This window comes from Cupressus sempervirens, chromosome 2 (assembly GCF_028749045.1).
Source record: "Cupressus sempervirens isolate cs-2001-9-10 chromosome 2, ASM2874904v1, whole genome shotgun sequence".
NCBI lineage: Eukaryota > Viridiplantae > Streptophyta > Pinopsida > Cupressales > Cupressaceae > Cupressus > Cupressus sempervirens.
The window spans coordinates 386,231,054-386,253,131 of record NC_143119.1 but is presented as its reverse complement, the minus strand read 5'-3'; the positions used below and the strand labels follow the sequence as shown (position 1 = coordinate 386,253,131).

General features: G+C 36.9%; 1 protein-coding gene across 5 annotated transcripts in view; it reads right to left on the bottom strand.

Moving 5' to 3' along the window:
- The window catches only part of LOC149572750 (Tetratricopeptide repeat (TPR)-like superfamily protein), a 366,782-nt gene that overhangs the window by 169,068 nt on the left and 175,636 nt on the right, over positions 1–22,078 (bottom strand). For all 5 annotated transcript variants that reach the window (XM_089813834.1, XM_089813835.1, XM_089813833.1 and 2 more), the window contains exon 5: positions 5,292–5,363. In XM_089813834.1, the coding sequence (XP_089669960.1) occupies positions 5,292–5,363 (72 nt within the window). The remainder of the gene's footprint in view (positions 1–5,291; positions 5,364–22,078) is intronic.

Genomic DNA, 22,078 nt, shown 5'->3' with positions numbered 1-22,078 from the left:
AAACATCAAATTGCCACATAGTCATGGGTCTCAATGGGGAGTACATCTACACCATTGAGCGTTTCCATATTGCAATCCATGGCCAAATTGCATCTCTTCCTTGTTGCAGGATTATCTAAGAGGACCATTTCCAAATGAATTTGATAACATTCCAGCCAAACTTGAATGGTAACTCTTTCGACTTCACCTATGGAATAGAGAAATATCACCACAAAATCTATGGCTTCTACGATACTATGGACAATCTAAACATTGGGAATTTCGACATCTCTCTAATGAAGAGCGGTTGAGACATGTCACTTACAACATGGGTCTAGTATGGTACTTCACCACCTTTCAACTAGGAACAATAAAAAAGCAACAACTGATACCCACTATCAGGGAAGTCCATTGGAAGATTTGGAAAGAACCCGATCCGTACCCAGAAGATGAACTCCAAGGATCAGGATCTAATTCTAATTAATGGTAATGGACATCCATGTTGTCCATCACAGTTATTACGGTCTGTGCTTTCACACCATAATGGTCTTGTCTGTTAGTTAAGGACTCATAAGTCCATCCATGTTAACAAGGACATGGGTTATGATTCCCGTGCTTAAAAATTAGATCCCTATATCTGCTTTTGGGTGTAAAGCAGCCGCCTACATGTGGGGGTCCTACATGTTTGTCGGCCACTTACCTGTTTATGGTAAGATATTGGGGTCCACCCTTTAGTCGGCATCTTATCTAGTGAGTTGGCTTCTCTCTTTAGTGATAACGTAGAATCTTTCTAGAAGAGACACATGTCATTCATCCTGTAAAGAATGAGGCATTGACTCTCTCAAGAAAGGCTATAAATAAGAGTTTTCTCTATCCTTTGGGGCATCAAGTGTTCAGAGTGTGAGTCTTGTGTCAAGGTCTAGTCCAATCTATAAGAAGGTAGAGAGTATGCTCTAGTCCTTGTAGGACTATCAGAAATCAGACCCTTCTTTTCAAGAGTCAATTCTAAGTTATCTGAAATTTCTCTCTAAGTGAGTGATGCATGAGTAAATAGGTGGTCCACTATATCCAAACATATCTAAATTTTGTTTGGTCTCATAGCTGTCAAACCTTACTATAGACTAAAAAAGCCTTGCCATTTTTAAAATTTGATTTTTTGTGTAACTTTTTCTTTTCATTTCTTATTTCTCTAAATAGGTGTACTTAGTATAATGTTTCGATTATGGCTCTTATGTTCTCTTAGTGCATTAATTTTTTTTGGTTTTGTAAAATCACAATTTCTTCTTTGGTCAAGTCCTTTGTTGAGTTTATTCTGAGACCAAGCCCCAGTCATGTGTAAAACCTTGTTTGTTTATAGCTAAATCAAGTATCAATTTCTTTCACATTTCAATGGTTTGACATTTTGTTGAACACTTGGCAAGCAGCCCAATTACCATTGAATATATGATGTCTTAAATTTTCAAACACAATATCAAGATGTACAGGAAATTGATCACAAATTTATTTAATTTTGGCCTTTTAATTTTTGCATAAATAAATACCAAACGCCAATAAACAATTCTAAAATGATTCACACCAACCTCTGAAATCATTCTTCAACAACCAATAAATGACCCTGAAAATGAGGAACTACCTTGGATTGAAGTCATGGAAAAAGGATCCAAAAAAGGAGTCAATCCTCATCAAAAATGATGACTTACTGCCTTATAACTGCACTAGTCATAATAACACCCATGACTCACTCTTACCCACCCTCAAAGTTCTCCAACTAAGCATTAAACCCCCAAAACTACCTAGTCAAAACCAAATCCGGCCCAAACTATACCCTAGAAAAACTCCTCACAATCCCAACCAATTTAAGTGTTCAGTCAAAACATAATGACTTTAATCATCACTTTTAGACACATGTCTATGTCATATGAATAAGTCCACCATCCTCCGTCCTTGCATAAAGAATAGAAAATACTAATGATTTATAATGATATCATTAATATTTTTATTACAAAATATGACTTATAAAATAAGAAATATTCACCAACTTATTTAAATAAGCCTATCTATAAACCATAATACCTAAGCCAATACGAAAGTTGGCAAATAAAAAAACATTCAATTTTTATAAAAAGAAAGGAAAATCATATTACTTTTCCATAACCCTAAATCCTTATTCATTCTCACGCAAGCTGGAAAGCTAAGGAGAAGGATAGGGTTTCAACTCCATTTGAAGCCGCCATGACTCTGTTTGATTCATTTCTATGCTACCATTTTCTGCGACTGGAGCTTTTATGAGGCTGAAGCCGTCATGCTTGGGTTTTCCTGCATTTCTTTTTAGCCACCATTGTTAGTTGCTCATTGCTATTGTTTGATTTGCTAGGCACATTTTCATTTGAACCGCCGTATTTGAGATTATGCTCTATTAGTTTCATAGGGAAATGTGTGATTGCAAGCTATGCATAGTTTTATTTGGATGCCATTTTGGTTTTTTCCTTCCTCACCACTATTGCCATGATTTTTTGGAGTCGTTTTTCACATTTTGACTTGAGTTATCCTCACAGCTGGAAGTTTGGACCCAAATTCGTGACTCAAACTTGTGAATGGCGAACACCTGAAGTTATAACCACTATATTTTGCTTGTTGGGCAACTTTGATGAAGGCATTGCTGGTTTGGTTGCAATGGGGACTTTGCTGCTTGTATTATGCTCAGCTTCATTATGTGTGCCGACAGGTAATCCATCATTTCCTGTCTTCTGGCATGATTTCTTGCATACAATAGTCATATAAAGATGAAACTCGTGCTTGCCATTTTGGGATTTCTTTTCCTTCATTTGCATCTTCTGCTGGGTTTTCTATATTATTCTCATGTAGATGGCTCACAACTTGCTATTTTTCTGCCATGATGAAGATTTTTTCTAGGTTATTATGGCTACCATTATTTGTCGGATAATAGAAAAAAATAAAGATTTCTGCTAACCCTAACTGCATATTTACTGGATATCTGTGTTCTTGATGTTGAGGGTATGTTGAGATTTACGTCCTCCATTTTCTTCACAAACCCGAAATGGGTTTCTTCCTTCTTACTATTTGAAGTTTCCTGAAAAGAAAAATATGCCATGTTTGCTTGCAGCAAAGCTCATTTCCTCCTTTTGTTTAGCATACTTTGGTATCTAACCTGTATTCTTACCCTGTTGTTTGGAACTATGGGGTTTGCATTTGCTTGCCTACTATTGTGCATTCTTGGAGCAATGTTGTGATCTCTGTAGCATTTAAACTTGTGGGATTTGGATTTTGTTTCATCTTCTGTTGGTATTCCTGTGAATGCAAAGATTTTTCTTGCGGATTTTCTACTGACAGTATTTTCTGACACAGTTGTAGATGATGGAAATCATGAGCTTTGATTAACCTCATTTGTTGTATGCTCATATGGTAGCATGTTCTTTCATTACTCTCTTGTTTGGATAAAATATTGTGCTCATATTGCTTAATATTTTGTAATCTAGCTGAATATGATGCCATCATTTTGAAGGTTTCGGTAATATAGCTCCTGTCACTTAACATTCTCACCTGGTATCTTCATACTTGTTTGTATTCCTTTGATGAATTGAACACTCAACTGCTGTAGATAAGTTTCTTTCCAGAATTTATTACAGTTCTGATATATGTGATTTCCCTTTTAAATTCTATTATCTTAGAGGCAAAATGTTTCATGTACTTCTAATATATGTATGCAACTCATGATCTTCCGCAGATGTATTCTTTCTAGGTCTTTGCTTGCAGCTAGGATGAAGTATTCATTATTTGACATTTGCCTTTCTTTAAGAAGACACCTGACTGGAATTTGTTGTTGTTTGACCTTAATGGCTGAATCTGAAGAAATCTGAATGTCTGAAGCATTTAAACTTGTTTATTTTTCTTGCTCTACTTGATACTTAGTGTCATTCTTCCTGTTTGATTAATACTAAAAAAATACAGCACATGTATCATTTACAAGGCAATATTATGCCCTTACGTTATTCACTTCTGCACCTTGTTTTAGTAGTCGGATACTTGAATGTGAATGCTTTTCACTGGTTACATAGAGGAATGATATTGGCATACTGTTCTCATTCTGAATCCTCTTGTTTGCATTTTAAACACCTTCCTTGCGATTTCTACTTCTGTCAAGTTCATAGCCTTCAATCCTATGACCCCTATTTTGCTAACAATGTGACCATGTTGTTTTATTAACAATCGTTCACTGCTTTTGTCATTTCAGTATGAACATATTGCTGTTGTCCTTCAGTAATGCATTTATGAATCTGAAACTCTATTGAAATTCTATATACTTGGGCATAATATAATGACCAATGTACTTTACTTTTCCTTTATATGCAAGTGGAATGATATGATAGTAAAGTAGACGATAATGCATGAGATTAGGTTACCTCCATTGCTTAGATTTTTCTCAAAATCTAACCCCTTCTGCATGCTTGCAAGACACAACTGATGAATCAACTCAATGTAGCGGCAACATATCTAGGCTAAAAGAAGAAGATAACCAGTCATTACATCAGGCAATGGCTGGTCCCTTTGACTCTACATCTTTGTTTACTTTTCCTTTATGTCTTGATATTTGCATAGATAGGAAGCATCAGTATCAGTAGGCTACTCTCACAGTCAACTGTGTGAGAGATGTATGTACATTCAGCATATTCATTGATCATTTCATTCTTTTGTAAATATCATTTGTATATTCAAAAAAGAATAATACAAGGACATTTCCTATTCTTTTAATATAAATGAAAAGTATTTTTCTGCAACTTTGAATATGAATTTGACCTTTTTCAGAACTGAATTTTAACATGAGTTGAAATTAAGTAACAGCTTCTAAAGAAAACCTTGACTGATATGCAACAACAGATTAGCAACTTGAGGAAATCTGGTGGGCATTTCTCAATGAAATAAGAGAAAAGTTGAGGCTGGCTTGAATTGCAGCATTGTTGTAAGAGGAAAAACAAGAAGAATTTTATCTTTGTGCTTTCTATTCTCAAGGAATGAAATAGCATCCTTATATCCTGTTATTATGAGCATCCTTGTTTTACAATAATTACAGTTTTATATTCATAGCAATCTTCGCAATCTTAATGATAGTAATATTCATTTGATTGCATGACCGTAAATGGCATTACAACAACTATATAACACATGCCAAAATAAAGATACTTCTCCTTTTAGCTATGAATATATTACCAAGTTACAATCAGCTAAATGTGTCGAAACCTATAAAGATGATATTCAGAAAAAAAAATTACCCAGCCTTTGGCCTTTTAACACACCTCATCTGGGTTACCACCATTTTTAAACATCCCATACGCTTTTCTCATAACAGGTCTTGGGTCTGGACCAACCTGCAAACGAAAATTAGGTTTCCATAAGATTTTCCATTCCAAACATCAGACATATAGCATGCCAAAGAAGCATACTAACAATCTCAAAGCACATAAATCATAAATGCATTCAATATTCAATTTCATTTCCATTAAACCATATCGTTAGGACTGGGTAGACACCTTTGTCTAATACCAAATAGTGCATAATTAATTACACGATGACTCAAATTGATACTCAAAAGAGACACCTAAACTCATACAGCATTTCTTTCATTAAAATTCTAAATAGCTCATTGACAATGATCTTTCTTATAACATTTTTAAGGTGCCTTCTAATGCCCCACTTTTAGAATAGAGTTTAATAATAATTAATTAGAAACATATTTAATAAATAAATGAAAAAATAAATTATAACATATTATTGCAATTAAGTTAATAAAATAGCCCAATGATATTACATATTAGTTGATATAATATTATATCTTAATTAATATAATATAACATTATAGTTTAATAAATAATAAATCAGTGTATATAATAATATTCTAATACAACATAATCTATTAATATAATGATATAGTATATTATTAACAATTAAATTAAATAATATATCAACAAAAAGCAGAAAGGAGCTATTATAATTTACATACTTAGCTATTGCAAAGGAGCTTTGATTGACTAAGTACTGGGCACCGCTAAATATGTATTGAGAGGAAGATGTCACATGGCTTGCAGAACAGGAGAGCAATCTGAATTTATGATAGTAAGGAGAGCAATCTGAATATATAGTAAGGGTGAAAGTCAGGAAAGGGGAAGCTGAAGACTCACTACTGGGGAATTTGAAAGATCCCTGATAGATGCCCTTGCTGATCTGCTGTAGTTTTAAAATTAATAAACTATATTTTCCTGTGATTTCTTTGATGGTCTTTGAGAATAGATAGAAGTTGCAGAAGGTTTTGTTTTTGTTTTGTGTTTTTTGATAGTTTTCACAATAGTAATGAATAATGAACAATAAACATGAGAGGAGACTGAAAATAAATAAGAACATAGAGCCAAATCAGAATTGCTATAAATCATACTAGGCAGATTTCTGATTTATAAAGCCAAATAATAAATCCAATGCAGTTCCAAGGAGCTTACATCCAACAATGATACCAAACTGTTGCAAATGGCAGCCGTAAGACTGCAACAAATCACGTCCTAGCTGAAAGAATCAATCTGTAACGCTAAAACCATAAATTTGCAACCTGAATCCACAATAAAGAATGGTGTACTCTATCCCTGATAGCAACACACATTGTCTGAAGAATCTAATGCCAATAACTGCTGAGGGCTACGTCCCAGCCAATCCAGAACCTGGGGTTTGCGTCCCAGATGAAGAATTGCTCTCTTAGAACCAATTCACAAAAATAAGTTTTTCAATATGCAAAACATGATCTTAGAATGAAGGTTCCATCTCCTTATAACCCCCTCTCAATTGAAAATCGAACCCTAAGTGTCTCCAAGTGGTGTTGTGTAGTGAAAATGTTATAATTTCTTATTCTAAAGTAATGTTACTAGAAAATGACCTTTTTCCTCATAGATAGAATTCCATTCACTGAAATGCCCTGAGACCAAAGAGAAAGATTTAGAGAATTTTGAGACCTTTCCAACGAGCTATCACACCATAGGATGCGCATCCAGATGAGGCCAAAAAACCCCTTATTACTCCAAAATGGCTAAAACTTAACCTTATTTAATTTATTTAATCACCAACTTAGGAAATATTTAAATATATTAAAATATTTCCCAAATGGTCCCGAAAGGCCCAAAATGACCAATCAAACATGAATCTGACCTTGTCACCTGTCTGTGACTGATGTCGGACAAGATGTGTCAATTGGTAGTCCATCCCTCAAATCTAGGGATGCTCCTAAAAAGTAGGAGACAGCCCCAATCAACCAAAATTGAGTCCCAATGACTCCCCTGCTGTGTGCACCTCTGAGAGAACTGTCACTGAACTAGGAGTTCCTCCTAAAAAATAGGAATGCCTCCTAAAAAATAGGAGATGCACTCTAAGTCTCCAAAACGTCTGTCGAGGTCTCCAAATGCCTCCTAGACAACTCCTAGTCAATCCCTACAAATTAGGAATCTCTCCTAAATTGTAGGAAACTGTTGTCTACTGCTCCAAACTACTTGGGAAGCTCATGCATGACTCTCAAAGTCCCTGGGTTGGTTCCCTCTACACTCTGCTGGCCTATGGGAACCAGATAATAGACCAACCCTGCTAGAAATATTGTCACTAAGGAAGGGCAGAAATTGGGGACATGACAGTCCTCCCTTCCCAAAGTTTGCTTGTCCTCAAGCAATGTCAATCCAACTCCACAAACATCAGGCAAGTCCATATCATAACCAAGAATGATCTCAGGGTCCCAAGCCATCCTGGAAGGTTTGTAGTTCCATCTTCTAGAAACATTGTTTTGCACTGCACCCAAACAAGTAACCTCCTGAAAACCCGCTGAAGGAAGAGCAATCAAATACTGTACCAACTCTGTCAACTCCTCAATGAACTGCTCTCTGAAAGAACCAAACTGGAACACTAAAGGCGGAAACTCTAGTAAGCCTACATTGGCTTCCACATCCTCAACTATTGAACTGCAAATCCAAGTGATTCCAAGATTCCAAATCTGCCTCAAAAGGGAACCACCATGCTGACGCTTCGTCACTCTGATATAAATATTAGTGAACCACAAGTTGTAAAGCAATTCATTAGGACCTTGAAGCACCAATGTATCAATGAGACCAGGGCCTGGATCCCAAACCAAAATACCAAATGTACTGAATGAGATGAAGAAGTATCTCAACCGCACTCCATGAAACATACATACAATGAAGCAGACCAGCAAGGTGTGAAAGTGAACTCCCATAAACCAGTATTCCAACCCACATGACCACCTAACAATGCTTCTATAATTCTGACCAGCAACTCGAATGATATCATAGACGTCATCATACCAATTCCAAACAACAAATGTCCCAAAGAAACACTCCTCAATGCCCTCATACTGAATCATGGATGTAGTAAATGCCAAGTCAAGTAGTAAATGATTCCAGTGTGGACAGCCACTAGTCCATAAGGAATCAAAGACTATGGAATCACCAATCAACAAGGATACCACTGCCATATCAATGGATGTAGATGACAAACTCGAAGATGAAGTATGCATGCCATCATGAGAAAAACCAAAGCATGTGTCATTTGTATCCAACATTGTAAGATTATCAATTCCTGAATCCCATATCGATCTAAGAAATGTTGCTCCACCCAACCACTGCGCTACTCTGATGTAAACATCTGTATACCAAAAGTGAAGCTACTCAATATGAATCCACTGAAGAAATGCCCAACACATGTTGATACCAAGATCCCAAATCTTTGCACTGACACATCCCTCCAGCATGTTGATACTCATTATGTTTTTGTTGTGAAACTGTACCTCATCCAACCAACTAAGAACTTCACTCAAAATGAAGCCACAATTACTACCAACAACCAATGCTGTTAGGAATTCACAAATGAGCCAATCATCGGCAAGGAAAGTTTGTTGAATATTTTTCCAACTCTTCCAAACAGCTGTTGCAACTTTACCTATATTTCCACAAATTACTGTGCCTTCATTAAAGCTTGTTAAGTAAATGTTTTGTTTAACCATGTAACCAACGAAGTCCCTTATATTCTGATCTTGAAAGCCCAATGTAATATTTAAAAAGTCTGAATCTTCAATCAAAAGATACATCGCTGCCTTATCATATGGAAGAGGTGATAAACCCATTGATGATTGAGAGATGTTTCTAATTCTCAACAAAGACAGGCTCTTTGTGGCTGGTCCAATAGGTATGCAACTTAATATGTCATCAACTCTTGGTAGGGAAGGATCAACTTCACACTTGAACACCCCAACTTGAATGTAACCAACCCAAGGTTCAAAGTTTGACTCATGAGATGACAGAGAATTGCTGTTCAAAGTCAGAAAATCAGAAGTATGTTCATACTTTTGCACAATGTTTTTGTGGTCTTCTCTTGCCTCTCCTTCCAAGGTAGGTGACTCCTCTAAAGGTGCTGGTCCATGGGGTGTGTTCAAATGAATATAACATGTCCCATTAACTGCCTTAGCTGCCCAAAATCTAATCCATACCTCTATCTCCATAACTGATATGTTTTCCATTACTAACAAACTCCAAGGTGTGGTATGCCAAACAAACCAAACATTATCAAAATGCAATATCTTCTTAATAAGCAGCCTCTTAGTCTCCCTAATCATCTCTTTAAGACAAGATGCTTCATATGATCTTAACAATTGTCCTTCCATTGTAGATGATGCATGCCTAACCAAATCAAAATCAATAATGTTCCATTCCACACAAATGAAAATAACACTTGTGGCTGGTCCATCAAGTGTGAAACTAAAATCATCATTGTTTGGAGCCTTTAAGGGGCTCTTTAAAAGAGGAACGTCATAAACTTCATGATGCAAACTAGACCAAACTGAGTTTTCTAAATCATAACTATTTTCCTCTTCACACATCTCAACATGCTCTTCTTGTGGCCTTACCTCAAGAAGCTCTTCCCTTGTATGCTCAACATCCTCACTTTCTTCCCTTGGAAGAAATAAGGATCTAATGTATAACTCTCTTTGTCTTCTTGCATTATCAAGCTGATTGCATCTTTCCTTAACCTCTTGTAAGTGTTGTCTTGCTTGGGCAGCAAGCATCTTGGCCTTCTTAGCTCTATGTGACCATCCATTGCACGTCTCTTGAGCCTTTTTCACATCTTCCAAGGTGGGGTAAACACAATCAGAACCTTTGTGGTTTGAATCCACAATATAAATCTCATGTGCAACACACTTAACCTTAGTACCATCATAGGAAGACTCAGCAACCTCATTACCTTCATGTGAAATGGATGATACCACACGACTAGAGCTACTGTTGCAAAAATTAGAATAGGTATCAGACCTTGGAGACATGCTTTCAGCATCCCTAATGGACTGATCCATGATTGTAATCTCTTCCATTTTGTGATCAACTTGATGAATCAATGGTGTGCTATGTGTCTCCTCTTGATCTAGAGTTATTTCTTCTTTAGGAATCCCACATGATGACTGATTTTTGTTTTTCATAGGCTGCAACTCAAATGATAACACATCTTCATGCCCTTCTTCTGCATACCCTGCAAGTGACTGATCCATTATGGTGTTTTTATCATGAACATGGATAGGTTGACACAAATCTTCTTTCTCACATGAAAACATATCATCAACTATGTCATGGTATTCTTTTTTTGCAAGCTTAACCTTATGACAAATTTTTGGATGCATGTCAATGTAATCTTTGAAATGAAAGTTCTCTCTAACATATTGAGGAAGAGTATTATACTCCTCAAGTATGCTAATTACTTCCGTTTTCTTGTCTAGTGGCAATGGATCCTTTCTAGAAGAAGATGATGATCCCTAGCATGTCCAAATTTTCTTGACATAGAATCATTGAACTGCTGCAATTGAAGCTTGAATTTTTGTTGTGACTGTTCACATTCTTTCCACAGGGTTATATCTCTTAACAATTTTACCATAATGAACTACCACGCTGACCAACTGAAACTAACATGCCAGAGAAAAAATCGACCCTGTATTGCTAATATGAATTATCAAAACTTTTGATCCAGTACCCAGATGCCAAAATGAATTATCAAAATTTTTTTAGCCAGTACCCAGATGCTGAAATGAATTATCAAAACGTTTTATCTAATACCCAGATGCCAAAATGAATTATCAAAACTTTTTAGCTAGTACCCAGATGCTGAAATGAACTATCAAAACTTTTTATCTAATACCCAGATGCCAAAATCTGTTGTGACAATTTCTCACAAACCCTACAGGCTGGCAGGATGTAGGCTCTGATACCACTGAAAGATCCCTGATAGATGCCCTTGCTGATCTGCTGTAGTTTTTAAATTAATAAACTATATTTTCCTGTGATTTCTTTGATGGTCTTTGAGAATAGATAGAAGTTGCAGAAGGTTTTGTATTTGTTTTGTGTTTTTTGATAGTTTTCACAATAGTAATGAATAATGAACAATAAACATGAGAGGAGACTGAAAATAAATAAGAACATAGAGCCAAATCATAATTGCTATAAATCGTACCAGGCAGATTTCTGATTTATAAAGCCAAATAATAAATCCAATGCAGTTCCAAAGAGCTTACATCCAACAATGATACCAAACTACTGCAAATGGCAGCCGTAAGACTGCAACGAATCACGCCCTAACTGAAAGAATCAATCTATAACGCTGAAACCATAAATTTGCAACCTGAATCCACAATAAAGAATGGCGTACTCTATCCCTGATAGCAACACACATTGTCTGAAGAATTTAATGCCAATAACTGCTGAGGGCTACGTCCCAGCCAATCCAGAACCTGGGGTTTGCGTCCCAGATGAAGAATTGCTCTCTTAGAGCCAATTCACAAAAATAAGTTTTTCAATATGCAAATGATGATCTTAGAATGAAGGTTCCATCTCCTTATAACCCCCTCTCAATTCCAAATCGAACCCTAAGTGTCTCCAAGTGGTGTTGTGTAGTGAAAATGTTATAATTTCTTATTTTAAAGTAATGTTACTAGAAAATGACCTTTTTCCTCATAGATAGAATTCCATTCACTGAAATGCCCTGAGACCAAAGAGAAAGATTTAGAGAATTTTGAGACCTTTCCAACGAGCTATCACACCATAGGATGCACATCCAGATGAGGCCAAAAAACCCTTTATTACTCCGAAATGGCTAAAACTTAACCTTATTTAATTTATTTAATCACCAACTTAAGAAATATTTAAATATATTAAAATATTTCCCAAATGGTCCCGAAAAGCCCAAAATGACCAATCAAACATGAATCTGACCTTGTCACCTGTCTATGACTAATGCCGGACAAGATGTGTCAACTGGTAGTCCATCCCTCAAATCTAGGGATGCTCCTAAAAAGTAGGAGACAACCCCAATCAACCAAAATTGAGTCCCAATGACTACCCTGCTGTGTGCACCTCTGAGAGAACTGTCACTGAACTAGGAGTTCCTCCTAAAAAATAGGAATGCCTCCTAAAAAATAGGAGATGCACTCTAAGTCTCCAAAACGTTTGCCGAGGTCTCCAAATGCCTATTAGACAACTCCTAGTCAATCCCTACAAATTAGAAATCTCTCCTAAATTGTAGGAAACTGTTGTCTACTGCTCCAAACTACTTGGGAAGCTCATGCATGACTCTCAAAGTCCCTGGGTTGGTTCCCTCTACACTTTTCTGGCCTATGGGAACCAGATAATAGACCAACCCTGCTAGAAATGTTGTCACTAAGGAAGGGCAAAAATTGGAGACATGACAGTGGGGACATGACAAAATTAAAGAAGAAGACTTGATTCACCTCAACATGCTTGGATTTAACTTGGATTTCAGTTTTCTTTTGAAGAAACTTGAGAAGCTTTCAGCTTTGTTTTTTCATAACTTGATGATGGAAACCTTAAGGCTTCTTGGTGGATTGGACACAAATCCAGTCCATCAATGTGGTAAATTCATGACGGAGTTCACATATGGAGTTACAAGTTCTTTTCTAATATTCTCCAATCTGGCTGTTGTTGTATTTAAGATTGGATTCTATGATTTTTATTGTAATTGTTGATTATCTTAATGCAATAACAGTTCTGAGGTTGTTTCTATTTCAGCATTTTCTAGTATTTTGTTGGTTTAAATTTGAAATTGTTGCATGAAATTCTCTTATATTTTGCAAAATTATTATGAGTATCCTTGGGTAAAATAACTAGGAAGGATATTACAATGGTATCAGAGCTAGTATTCTTGCCAGCCTGTGAAGTTCTATCAGAGACAAAGTTTGGGAATTTTTTTATCAAAGTTAGCAGCCAATGATGCTCATGAGTAAATGAAAAACAAAAGACAGAATACATTTGTATTAACAGAAGCATTATTGGTGAATTTTTGGCATGCTTAAAGTTTGAACTTTAAAATTATTATAAATGCTTTGTCACTACTAGCAATTAATATTGCAAGTTCTAGGTTTTAATCAGTGGTAGGGCCTGATGCATATGTGGAGCATGGCATCTTTACTATTGTCATGGATTGAAGAAATAAAAAATAGTCACTACTAGCAATTAATATTGCAAGTTCTAGGTTTTAATCAGTGGTAGGGCCTGATGCATATGTGGAGCATGGCATCTTTACTATTGTCATGGATTGAAGAAATCAAAATATTTTTGGGGTCCTTTGTTGATTAAAATTGGAACAAAAACATTAAAAAGTGATTTTAATATCCAAAATAAACATATCGGGCTATCCTAAGTTTGTATTAATATTTTTGAAGAAGAAGAAATGGAGGATATATCTTTTCTCACGTCAAATAATTCAGAAATTTAGAATAAAATTATGTTGCACAAACATTAATGCTTGGTTGGAAATAAGCTTGCTATCGAGTAGAGAATTGAAATTGGAACATTTTCTAGACTTCATCATGAGATCCCGTAATTCTTCTAGGGATGGCTCTAAAATCTTGTGCAAGCTGACTGGATTGGTCAAAATTACCCCTGCTGAAGGCTTTGCAACTAGGTTGAACTTTCAAAGGCATTCATCGCACGAGGAGGCCTTCCGAAGGATTGAGTCCATCCTCCAGCTGGTATGACAGTTTGAAAACATTAATGAGGACAGGTTGTGCTCCCACCTACCTATGCATAACTCATCCCTGGGTGGTATTTCTCAAAAAAAACCCAACATTCAAAACAACGAAACAGTTTCACAAGTCGGAGCACATTCAAGATTGTTCATCCAAGCCCTAAGAAGTGACCCAGTTATTCCTGATGGAGCCAAGTTCAAGCAAACAAACCAAGGAGAAGAAAGCAATGATTATGGAGGACAAGATTCAAGTAAGATTTTGCCTTTCTCTACCTATGTTTTTATTCCTAATAACCAAATGGTTAAGGTCACAGAGAATGAAATAAGTAGACTCAAAAACTTTGCTATTTTCTTTGCTACTCAAGACATTAAAACCAAAGTAACGCGACTCAGACCCGGCTTAGACTCGACAAGGGTAACTTGACTCATGACCCGGCTCGGACTCGCGAGTGACTCAACAGTGACTCGGCAAAGTGACAAAACCCTTGAAATTTTGAGATTTTTTAGGATTTAATAAACATTTCATGCTCCCAATATTGAATAAAGCTTAAAAACACAATAACATCATGAAATAGAAGGTAATTTGATCACATACTTAAACATACATTGATTACATAAGTACAAAGGTAAATTGCTAAAAGTAAATACTAAATAGTAGTTAAAGGCAATAGAAAACATAGATATATATATTATAAAATGATAAATCCATGAAACCCATCAAAATGTATATCAAATCCATGAAATCCAACACATAAATAGTCATCATCAAATGTTCCAATCATATGTTAAGTTAAACTAAAAGTTAAAACAAGACTATAGCTATGGCTCCTAGTCCTCATCCTCATCCTCATCCTCAACTTCAACCTTAGTATAATCTATAAAATGCCTCTTAGTAAGGCATCTAAGGTAGGTCCTGGATGACTGATTAGCCATAGCATCAACCTATGAGGTGCCTCTAGGATCAACTGTAGCCTCTGCTAGTGCTTGCGAGGTGCCACAACGAACAACTGTAGCTCTTTGGTTCTCTGCTGCCATAGCCACAACCTCAGCCTCTTTGTTTGCCTCATCAACCCACTCTAGGCCCTCATCATCAAAGATAGGATCAGTAGCCTCAGTGATCCACTCAGACTTTGGATCAACCTCCTCTAGAGTAATCGAAGAGGTGTCACTATCCAAAATCTCCCTGGTCCTAATGTGCGGGTTGCAATGCACAAAGACTAGCTTATTCTTTTTCTACACAGATAACCTATTACGCCTCTTCGAGTGGATGTGCTCGGACATGCTCCAATTGCGCTCACATCCAAAAGTGCTACTTGATTAGCTCATTATGCGGATGGCGATTTGTTGAAGGCCCAAACATTTGCCACCATCTATCTGAATTTTGAAAAAAGGAAAAGAAAATAATATTAGTCTCATTTCAAAATTTGAACTTTAAAGCTAGAAATTTAGAAACTAGATTGTATAAGACTTCAGCTGCAATTTTTACTTGGCTACAAATTTGACTTGAAAAATGAGCCATGTTGCATTATTATAGGCATCCATCTTGTCATGTCCCCAAATTTGAATGTAATAATTTAATTTAATTTAATTAATTAATTAACTAGTCCCAAAATTTAAATAACATAACAAAAGGATCTTTAATTAGTTACTTTAATTAATTAATATGGGGCCCAAGTTAATATATGTATTTGTGGTTCCTACTAATTTAATATATCTTGGACCTATTTTTATTTTAGTTTTCGTTAGTAAGTGTTTCCGTTGACTATCTGTGTACACTCTCAAAAAGGTTTTCCTCGACGGGTATTTAAGCATAGCTTGTGTGATTGGATTACATCTTCTCTGTACTGTCAATTCTCATTGGGATTCTCTGTTGTTCACCATTTTGGAAGTGAAAGACCTTCCCTATTTGGCTCTTCCAATTTGAGTGGGATTCAACCCTCACCCTATTCCATCGCCTATAACACTTCGCTTCGATCTGGCAAATCGGAGCATCGTCTTTCAGCATATAATTATTGAAGACATTCATGTTAAAATCTTCTTCTTGTTTGGTTTTCGTATGATAAAATTCGGGCTTAATAGTTTAGGGTGCATAACTATCTTTCATCCATACTTTCTCCGTGACTGGCAACCTTCATTGTAACTCCCTATTGCAACTCTACCATCATACGGCCTCCTAGTCCCTCGTACTAGCTCCCTTGCTCATTGTATTGCATTCATTGTTTACCATACTACCTACATAACCTTCCACACGACACCCATAGTGTATCGTACAACCTACATAATCTTTTGTACAACATCCATAACCTACCGTACAATCCTTACCTGTGTCACCGTATGGGACATCTTTTGCCCCACACCATACTGTACGACCTCCCCATTGTCTGTATGTTGGCAAAGTGACATCCGTACGCTATCCCAACTCAATCGTACTAGCCTCCAAATCACCATACGTATTCCATCTCATTGCCAAATTTTTTGGAGAAAAGAGTTTGTGAATCATATACGAGAACGAAACATTACAGTGGTATTAGAGCTAGTGATTCTGCCAGCCTGTTGGGAGAATGGAGAACTTTGACTTGGATGACACTATGGCTCAATTTCCAGCTGATTAGAAAGCACATTTGTTAGTTGAATACTCCAACAATATTTTTGCATGCCAACTATTGGATGGACAAGTGCAAGATGACATATATAGGGTGGTTGGCGATATCATTTACCACAAAGACAAAATCTATTTGGTACCTGAATCAAAGATGAAGGAATGCATTTTGGAGGAAGATACCAACACAGATATTGTCAAACCAACACCCAATGATCATCTTGATGAAAATTTGGGTTCTATCAGTAGCCCTCCAAATGAGAAGGTTCCATCAATAGTTGTTCAACTTCCTAAAGATGCTATGGACGATTCCTTGCCGGAGCAACCATAGTTGGTTAATATGCAATTTACCCTTCAGTGTTGCCTAAGTCATGCGTGACTGCAATTTTTCCGTGTAAAGTGCTTCCTCATAAAAATAATAGAATCTACATGTGTTCTGAAGTTCCTGAGGAGATCAATGATTACATTAAGATTATGGATCTAGACATTAATGTGTTTAATGATTGGCGCCCTTGGGATCCTAGTAGTTTTGGATATAACAATATTTATATCAAAGCAGCACAACAAAATTTTGAGGGCAATGTGGTTTTGCAGAGGATTGATGTCATTTCACTTGTCTCACCTATGCATTTGATTTGGGACCCTGTAGCTGTCGGCGTTCCCTCTAATGACAGATTGCTTGAGGGCAAGCAATCTTTGGGCAGCGAGGATTTGTCATGTCCCCAAATTTGAATGTAATAATTAAATTAAATTAATTAATTAACTGGTCCCAAAATTTAAATAACATAACAAAATGACCTTTAATTAGTTACTTTAATTAATTAATATGGGGCCCAAGTTAATATTTGTATTTGTGGTTCCGATTGATTTAATATATCTCGGACCTATTTTTATTTTAGTTTTTGTTGGTAAGTGTTGTCGTCGACTATCTTTGTACACCCTCGAAAAGGTTTTCTCTGATGGGTATTTAAGCACAGCTTGTAGCTTGTAGGTAGTTATAGGTATGTGATTGGATTATATCTTCTCTGTATTGCGAATTCCCTTTGGGATTCTCTATTGTTCGCCATTTCGAAAGTGAAAGATCTTCCCTATTTGGCTCTTTCAGTTTCGGTGGGATTCAACTCTCACCCTATTCCGTCACGTGTAACACTTCGCTCGGATCTGGCAAATCGGAGCATCATCTTTTGGTATATAATTATTCAAGATATGTTCAAATCTTCTTGTTTGGTTTTCGTATGATAAAATTCGGGATTAATAGTTTAGGGTGCATAACTATCATCCATCCATACTTTCTCTGTGATTGGCAACCTTCATTGTAACTCCGTACTGCAACTCTACCACCGTATGGCCTCCTAGTCCCCCGTACTAGCTCCATTGCTGCATTCTTTGTTCACTGTATTCCCTACATAGCCTTTCGTACAGAACCCATAGTCTACCGTATGGCCTACATAATCTTCCATACGACATCCATAACCTACCGTACGACCAACATAAGTATACTGTACGACCCTTACCTGTGTCACCATATGACACATCTTCTACACACCATACCATACGGCCTCCCCATTGTCCGTATGTTGGCAAAGTGACATCCGTACGCCATCCCAACTCAGTCGTACTAGCCTCCAAATCACCGTACGTATTACATCTGATTGCCAAATTGTCTGGAGAAAAGTGTTTGTGAATCATATATGGGAACAGAACATTACACATCTCAAACAATATATCTGTGGCATTAATGCCCATCTTCGATATCACAGTGTATAGGCCACTAAGAACCTCCTCATCTGCCTTGAAATCTTCACACAAATGGTATGTCGGATTGAGGTAATAGGCTATAGTGTGGATGAGTTTATGAAGTTGATTTTGCCATCTCCTATCAATTATATCCCAAATAGGGCAATACTTGTCCTCAACTCCTACATATTTGGCTCTAATAGCCTCCTTGGCCCTATCCATGCCCTCATATATGTAGCCCATAGCGAGCTTCTCCCCATTAGCAACTCATAGGAGGGCTACAAGGGGCTCAGTGATCTACAAAACAATTAAACAAAAAGCCAATTTAGGGAATGATGAAACTTTGCAAAGTTGCACAATGAAAATAAAACAAAAATATGTATGAGATACATTAAGTTATAAAAATTTAAGACTTAAGCTTTTAAAATTTAAATTACCTCCACAATCTCCTTACATGGCTCCCAAAACCCTTCTTCATCATGAATGCAGTTTGTTGCATCTATCCTTGCAGAAGTAGTGGTGAAGGAGGAGAAACTTCATTGTGGACCAACAAACATGCACCTCAAAGCTAACCTTGAACTCGGCAAGGATTTTAGTGTAATAAAATTAGAGGCAAATCCTGTGATACCAGGATGAGTCAACTCCTTTCCCTTCTTGTATTCCCTCATAATGATGAGGACCAAGGAATGATTACAGATGAACTTGCAAAGATTTTTGGCCTTAGCAACACATGCTTTTACCCGTTCAATCTTGCTAATATCCTCTAACATGAGGTCGAGGCAATGGGCCACACATGAAGTCCAAAAGATTCTTGGGCATCTCTCCATCAAAAGTTTTCTTGCAGCAATTTTAAATTAGTTAGTAAACAATTAAAAATTTAGATGTGTTAAAAAACTTTTAATTTTCAAAATTTAATGAAAAACTAAATTTTGTAAAACATAGAGGTTCAAATTTTACCTGCAACAACATAATTAGTTGCATTATTAGTCACTACCTGGACAACATTCTCTTCCCCCACCTCCCTTCTCACCTCCTCAATAGCCTCATATAAGAATTTTGCATTTTTGACATGTGAGGAAGCATCTGTAGACTTAGAAAACATGGTGGATTCTGAAAGTGAATTAAACAAAGTAATTATCATTGAATAGTCAATAAAACAAAATTTTAATTATTCAATAATATATTAAATTTAGACTTTGAGAAGTAGAGGATGATGAATTACCTCCACTAGAAACAAGAAAATTTAGGAGAGTCCTATTCCTCCTATCTGTCCATCCATCCATCATAATGGTACACCCCCTTTGGTTCCAAATCTTTCTATGGTCCTCCAACTCAAGTTTCATCTCCTCAACCATTTCTAGTAAGAGGGGGCAACTCAACTCATCTTCAGTGGGGACTTTAAACCCTGCACCATAGATGGAAATTGAATCAATCATCCCTTGCCAATAAGGATTTTTGTTACATTTATAAAAACTTTTGGATTAGCATATTTCGACATCAAGTTAAAATTATAAAATTGAATTTAAAACTTAAAACATAAAACAATCAAATATAAATAAAGTTGAAGTAACTGACTGCTATAAATGGAATGTTGCAAAAATATTTTTAAAATAAGCATTTTTTTATGTTTTAACTTACCCAAACTTTGATTGCCGCAGCCAAGTCACGACTGTCATGACCCGCGAGTCACACCTTCACTCGCGAGTTAGGCGGGTTACCCTCCCTGACCCGCCAAGCCAGACTCACGGGTCATTTTGACCCGACAAGCCCTCCCTAACTTGCTAACTCGGGAGACTCACTCAACTCGCAGCGAGTCTCGTTACTCTGATTAAAACAATCTAAACTAGATCCTTCCTCAATGATAGGCTTCGTAACAACTAGAATAAGAAGTTAGGGTATCAATTTTTGTACCTTAGAATGATACAAGATGGACTATTTATCATCTTCTTCAAAGACCCTATGTCCCAAATATCAATTGTTGAAAAACAATTCTAGAGAGTTCACAATGCTAATTTAAGAGCCATTCCATGATCCGTTGATGCTATAAATGGTGAGATTTTGGCACATTCTTCCCCTTGCTGGATTATCATTAGCAATCTACCACTCATTCCATGGAACCTCATTCCCCAAGTGTTCAAACCCCTTGACAAAGTCATTTGCGTTGACAAGTTTTCTACTCTTCTCCCTCACATAGATGCTAGGGTCCACATAGCCATTGATCTTGGTAAAGATAATCCAAAAGAAATCTCCTTCTTGATTTGAGGTCATAATTACATTTGCCTTATTTCCCTCTTGGGCGTCATTAATGTCCGCTTCTTGTGCAGGAGGGAAGGCCATGTTAAGAAGAACTGCCCCTTGACTAAGAAGTCAAGTTTGCATAATTTAGAGAAAGAACATTCTTAGTCCAGTAAGTTGGCCTGACCATTTCAAATTAGGGAGAAGGATAGTGTTCACCCTCACCCTAACACTTCTCTCCTAAATGTGGAAGCTCCCCTCATGTTTGATGAGCTATGTGCTGAATTACATGCCCTCCAATCAACGTTCAAGACTTCGATTGCTCACTCCTCAGGTCCTATTGAGGAGCCCCGCTTGCTATTGAATGCCCTATTTGTAATTTTGTATCCTTGGGACTGCAGTATCCAAAGCCCAAACACCAAACTATGAATGCTCAACAATTTGTACTATTGAAAATTAAAAGGCTCTATAGTCACATTTTTCATAATGTCTCCTCTCCCCCCTTTTCTCCCCCCAGAGGAAGTTGAAGTCATCTTGCAGCAACCTAAAGTTGCTTCTCGCTTAGAGGTCGAGACTTGTAGAGAAGGTTTAGATGCCATCAAAAGATCTTATGATGTTGATGACATATTAAACAATGTTGACCTAGTTGTCATTCTGGCCTTAGTGGGCATACCCTCTATCAGCCCCTCTCCCCCCGGATGTGTATTGTCATCAATAAATACTGTGTAGCCGACAGGGTATGTGTCAGGATTTATGTCGTCAATATCGAGAAGGTTCTCGTCGGTATCGGGAAGGTTCTTATTATGTAGCCGAAAGGTTGTATGTAGTTAACGGACCCCTTCGAGAAGGTTCCTCGAGATGTATATATACCCCCCTCTGGAACCATTGTAAATCATCTAATCATCTGTATGTAATGTCTTTGGCATATGCGAATAATACAAGGAGTTTTGTTGTTCTTATCTATTATCTGTATGTGTTGATTTCTTTACCTAGTACAGTAAACATTTGGTGTCATTGCTCGATGAACTTGGAAGGTGGGAGGAATCAAGATTAGTGCCAAATCAACTTAACAAGGATCGAAATAAGGTAAAGGGAAAAGATGGAATACATACTGTGCAACAAAATTTAATTTTGGCACAACAAGCCAAACGCAAAAGGAGGTTTCAGAAGATTGCTGACAGACACAAAAGCGCGGAGGAATTGTTGGAGGAGACTCGACAGCGGGTTGAGTTGGTGGAAGAAGCAAGGGAGGAGTTTTTGAATTTTTATTCATCGAGGGAAGAGAATCCAGACAAAAGAGAATCAACTCGCACGGCTTGGAGTGTCGAGGGAGCAAGACTGTAGAGTGAACTCTTCGTTCGCGATACACTTCCAAAACGGATAGATTCGCTTAACGGAGACCCTTCTTCACCAAAAAGCATAGCTGTCGAGATACAAAGCATTGGTACTGGA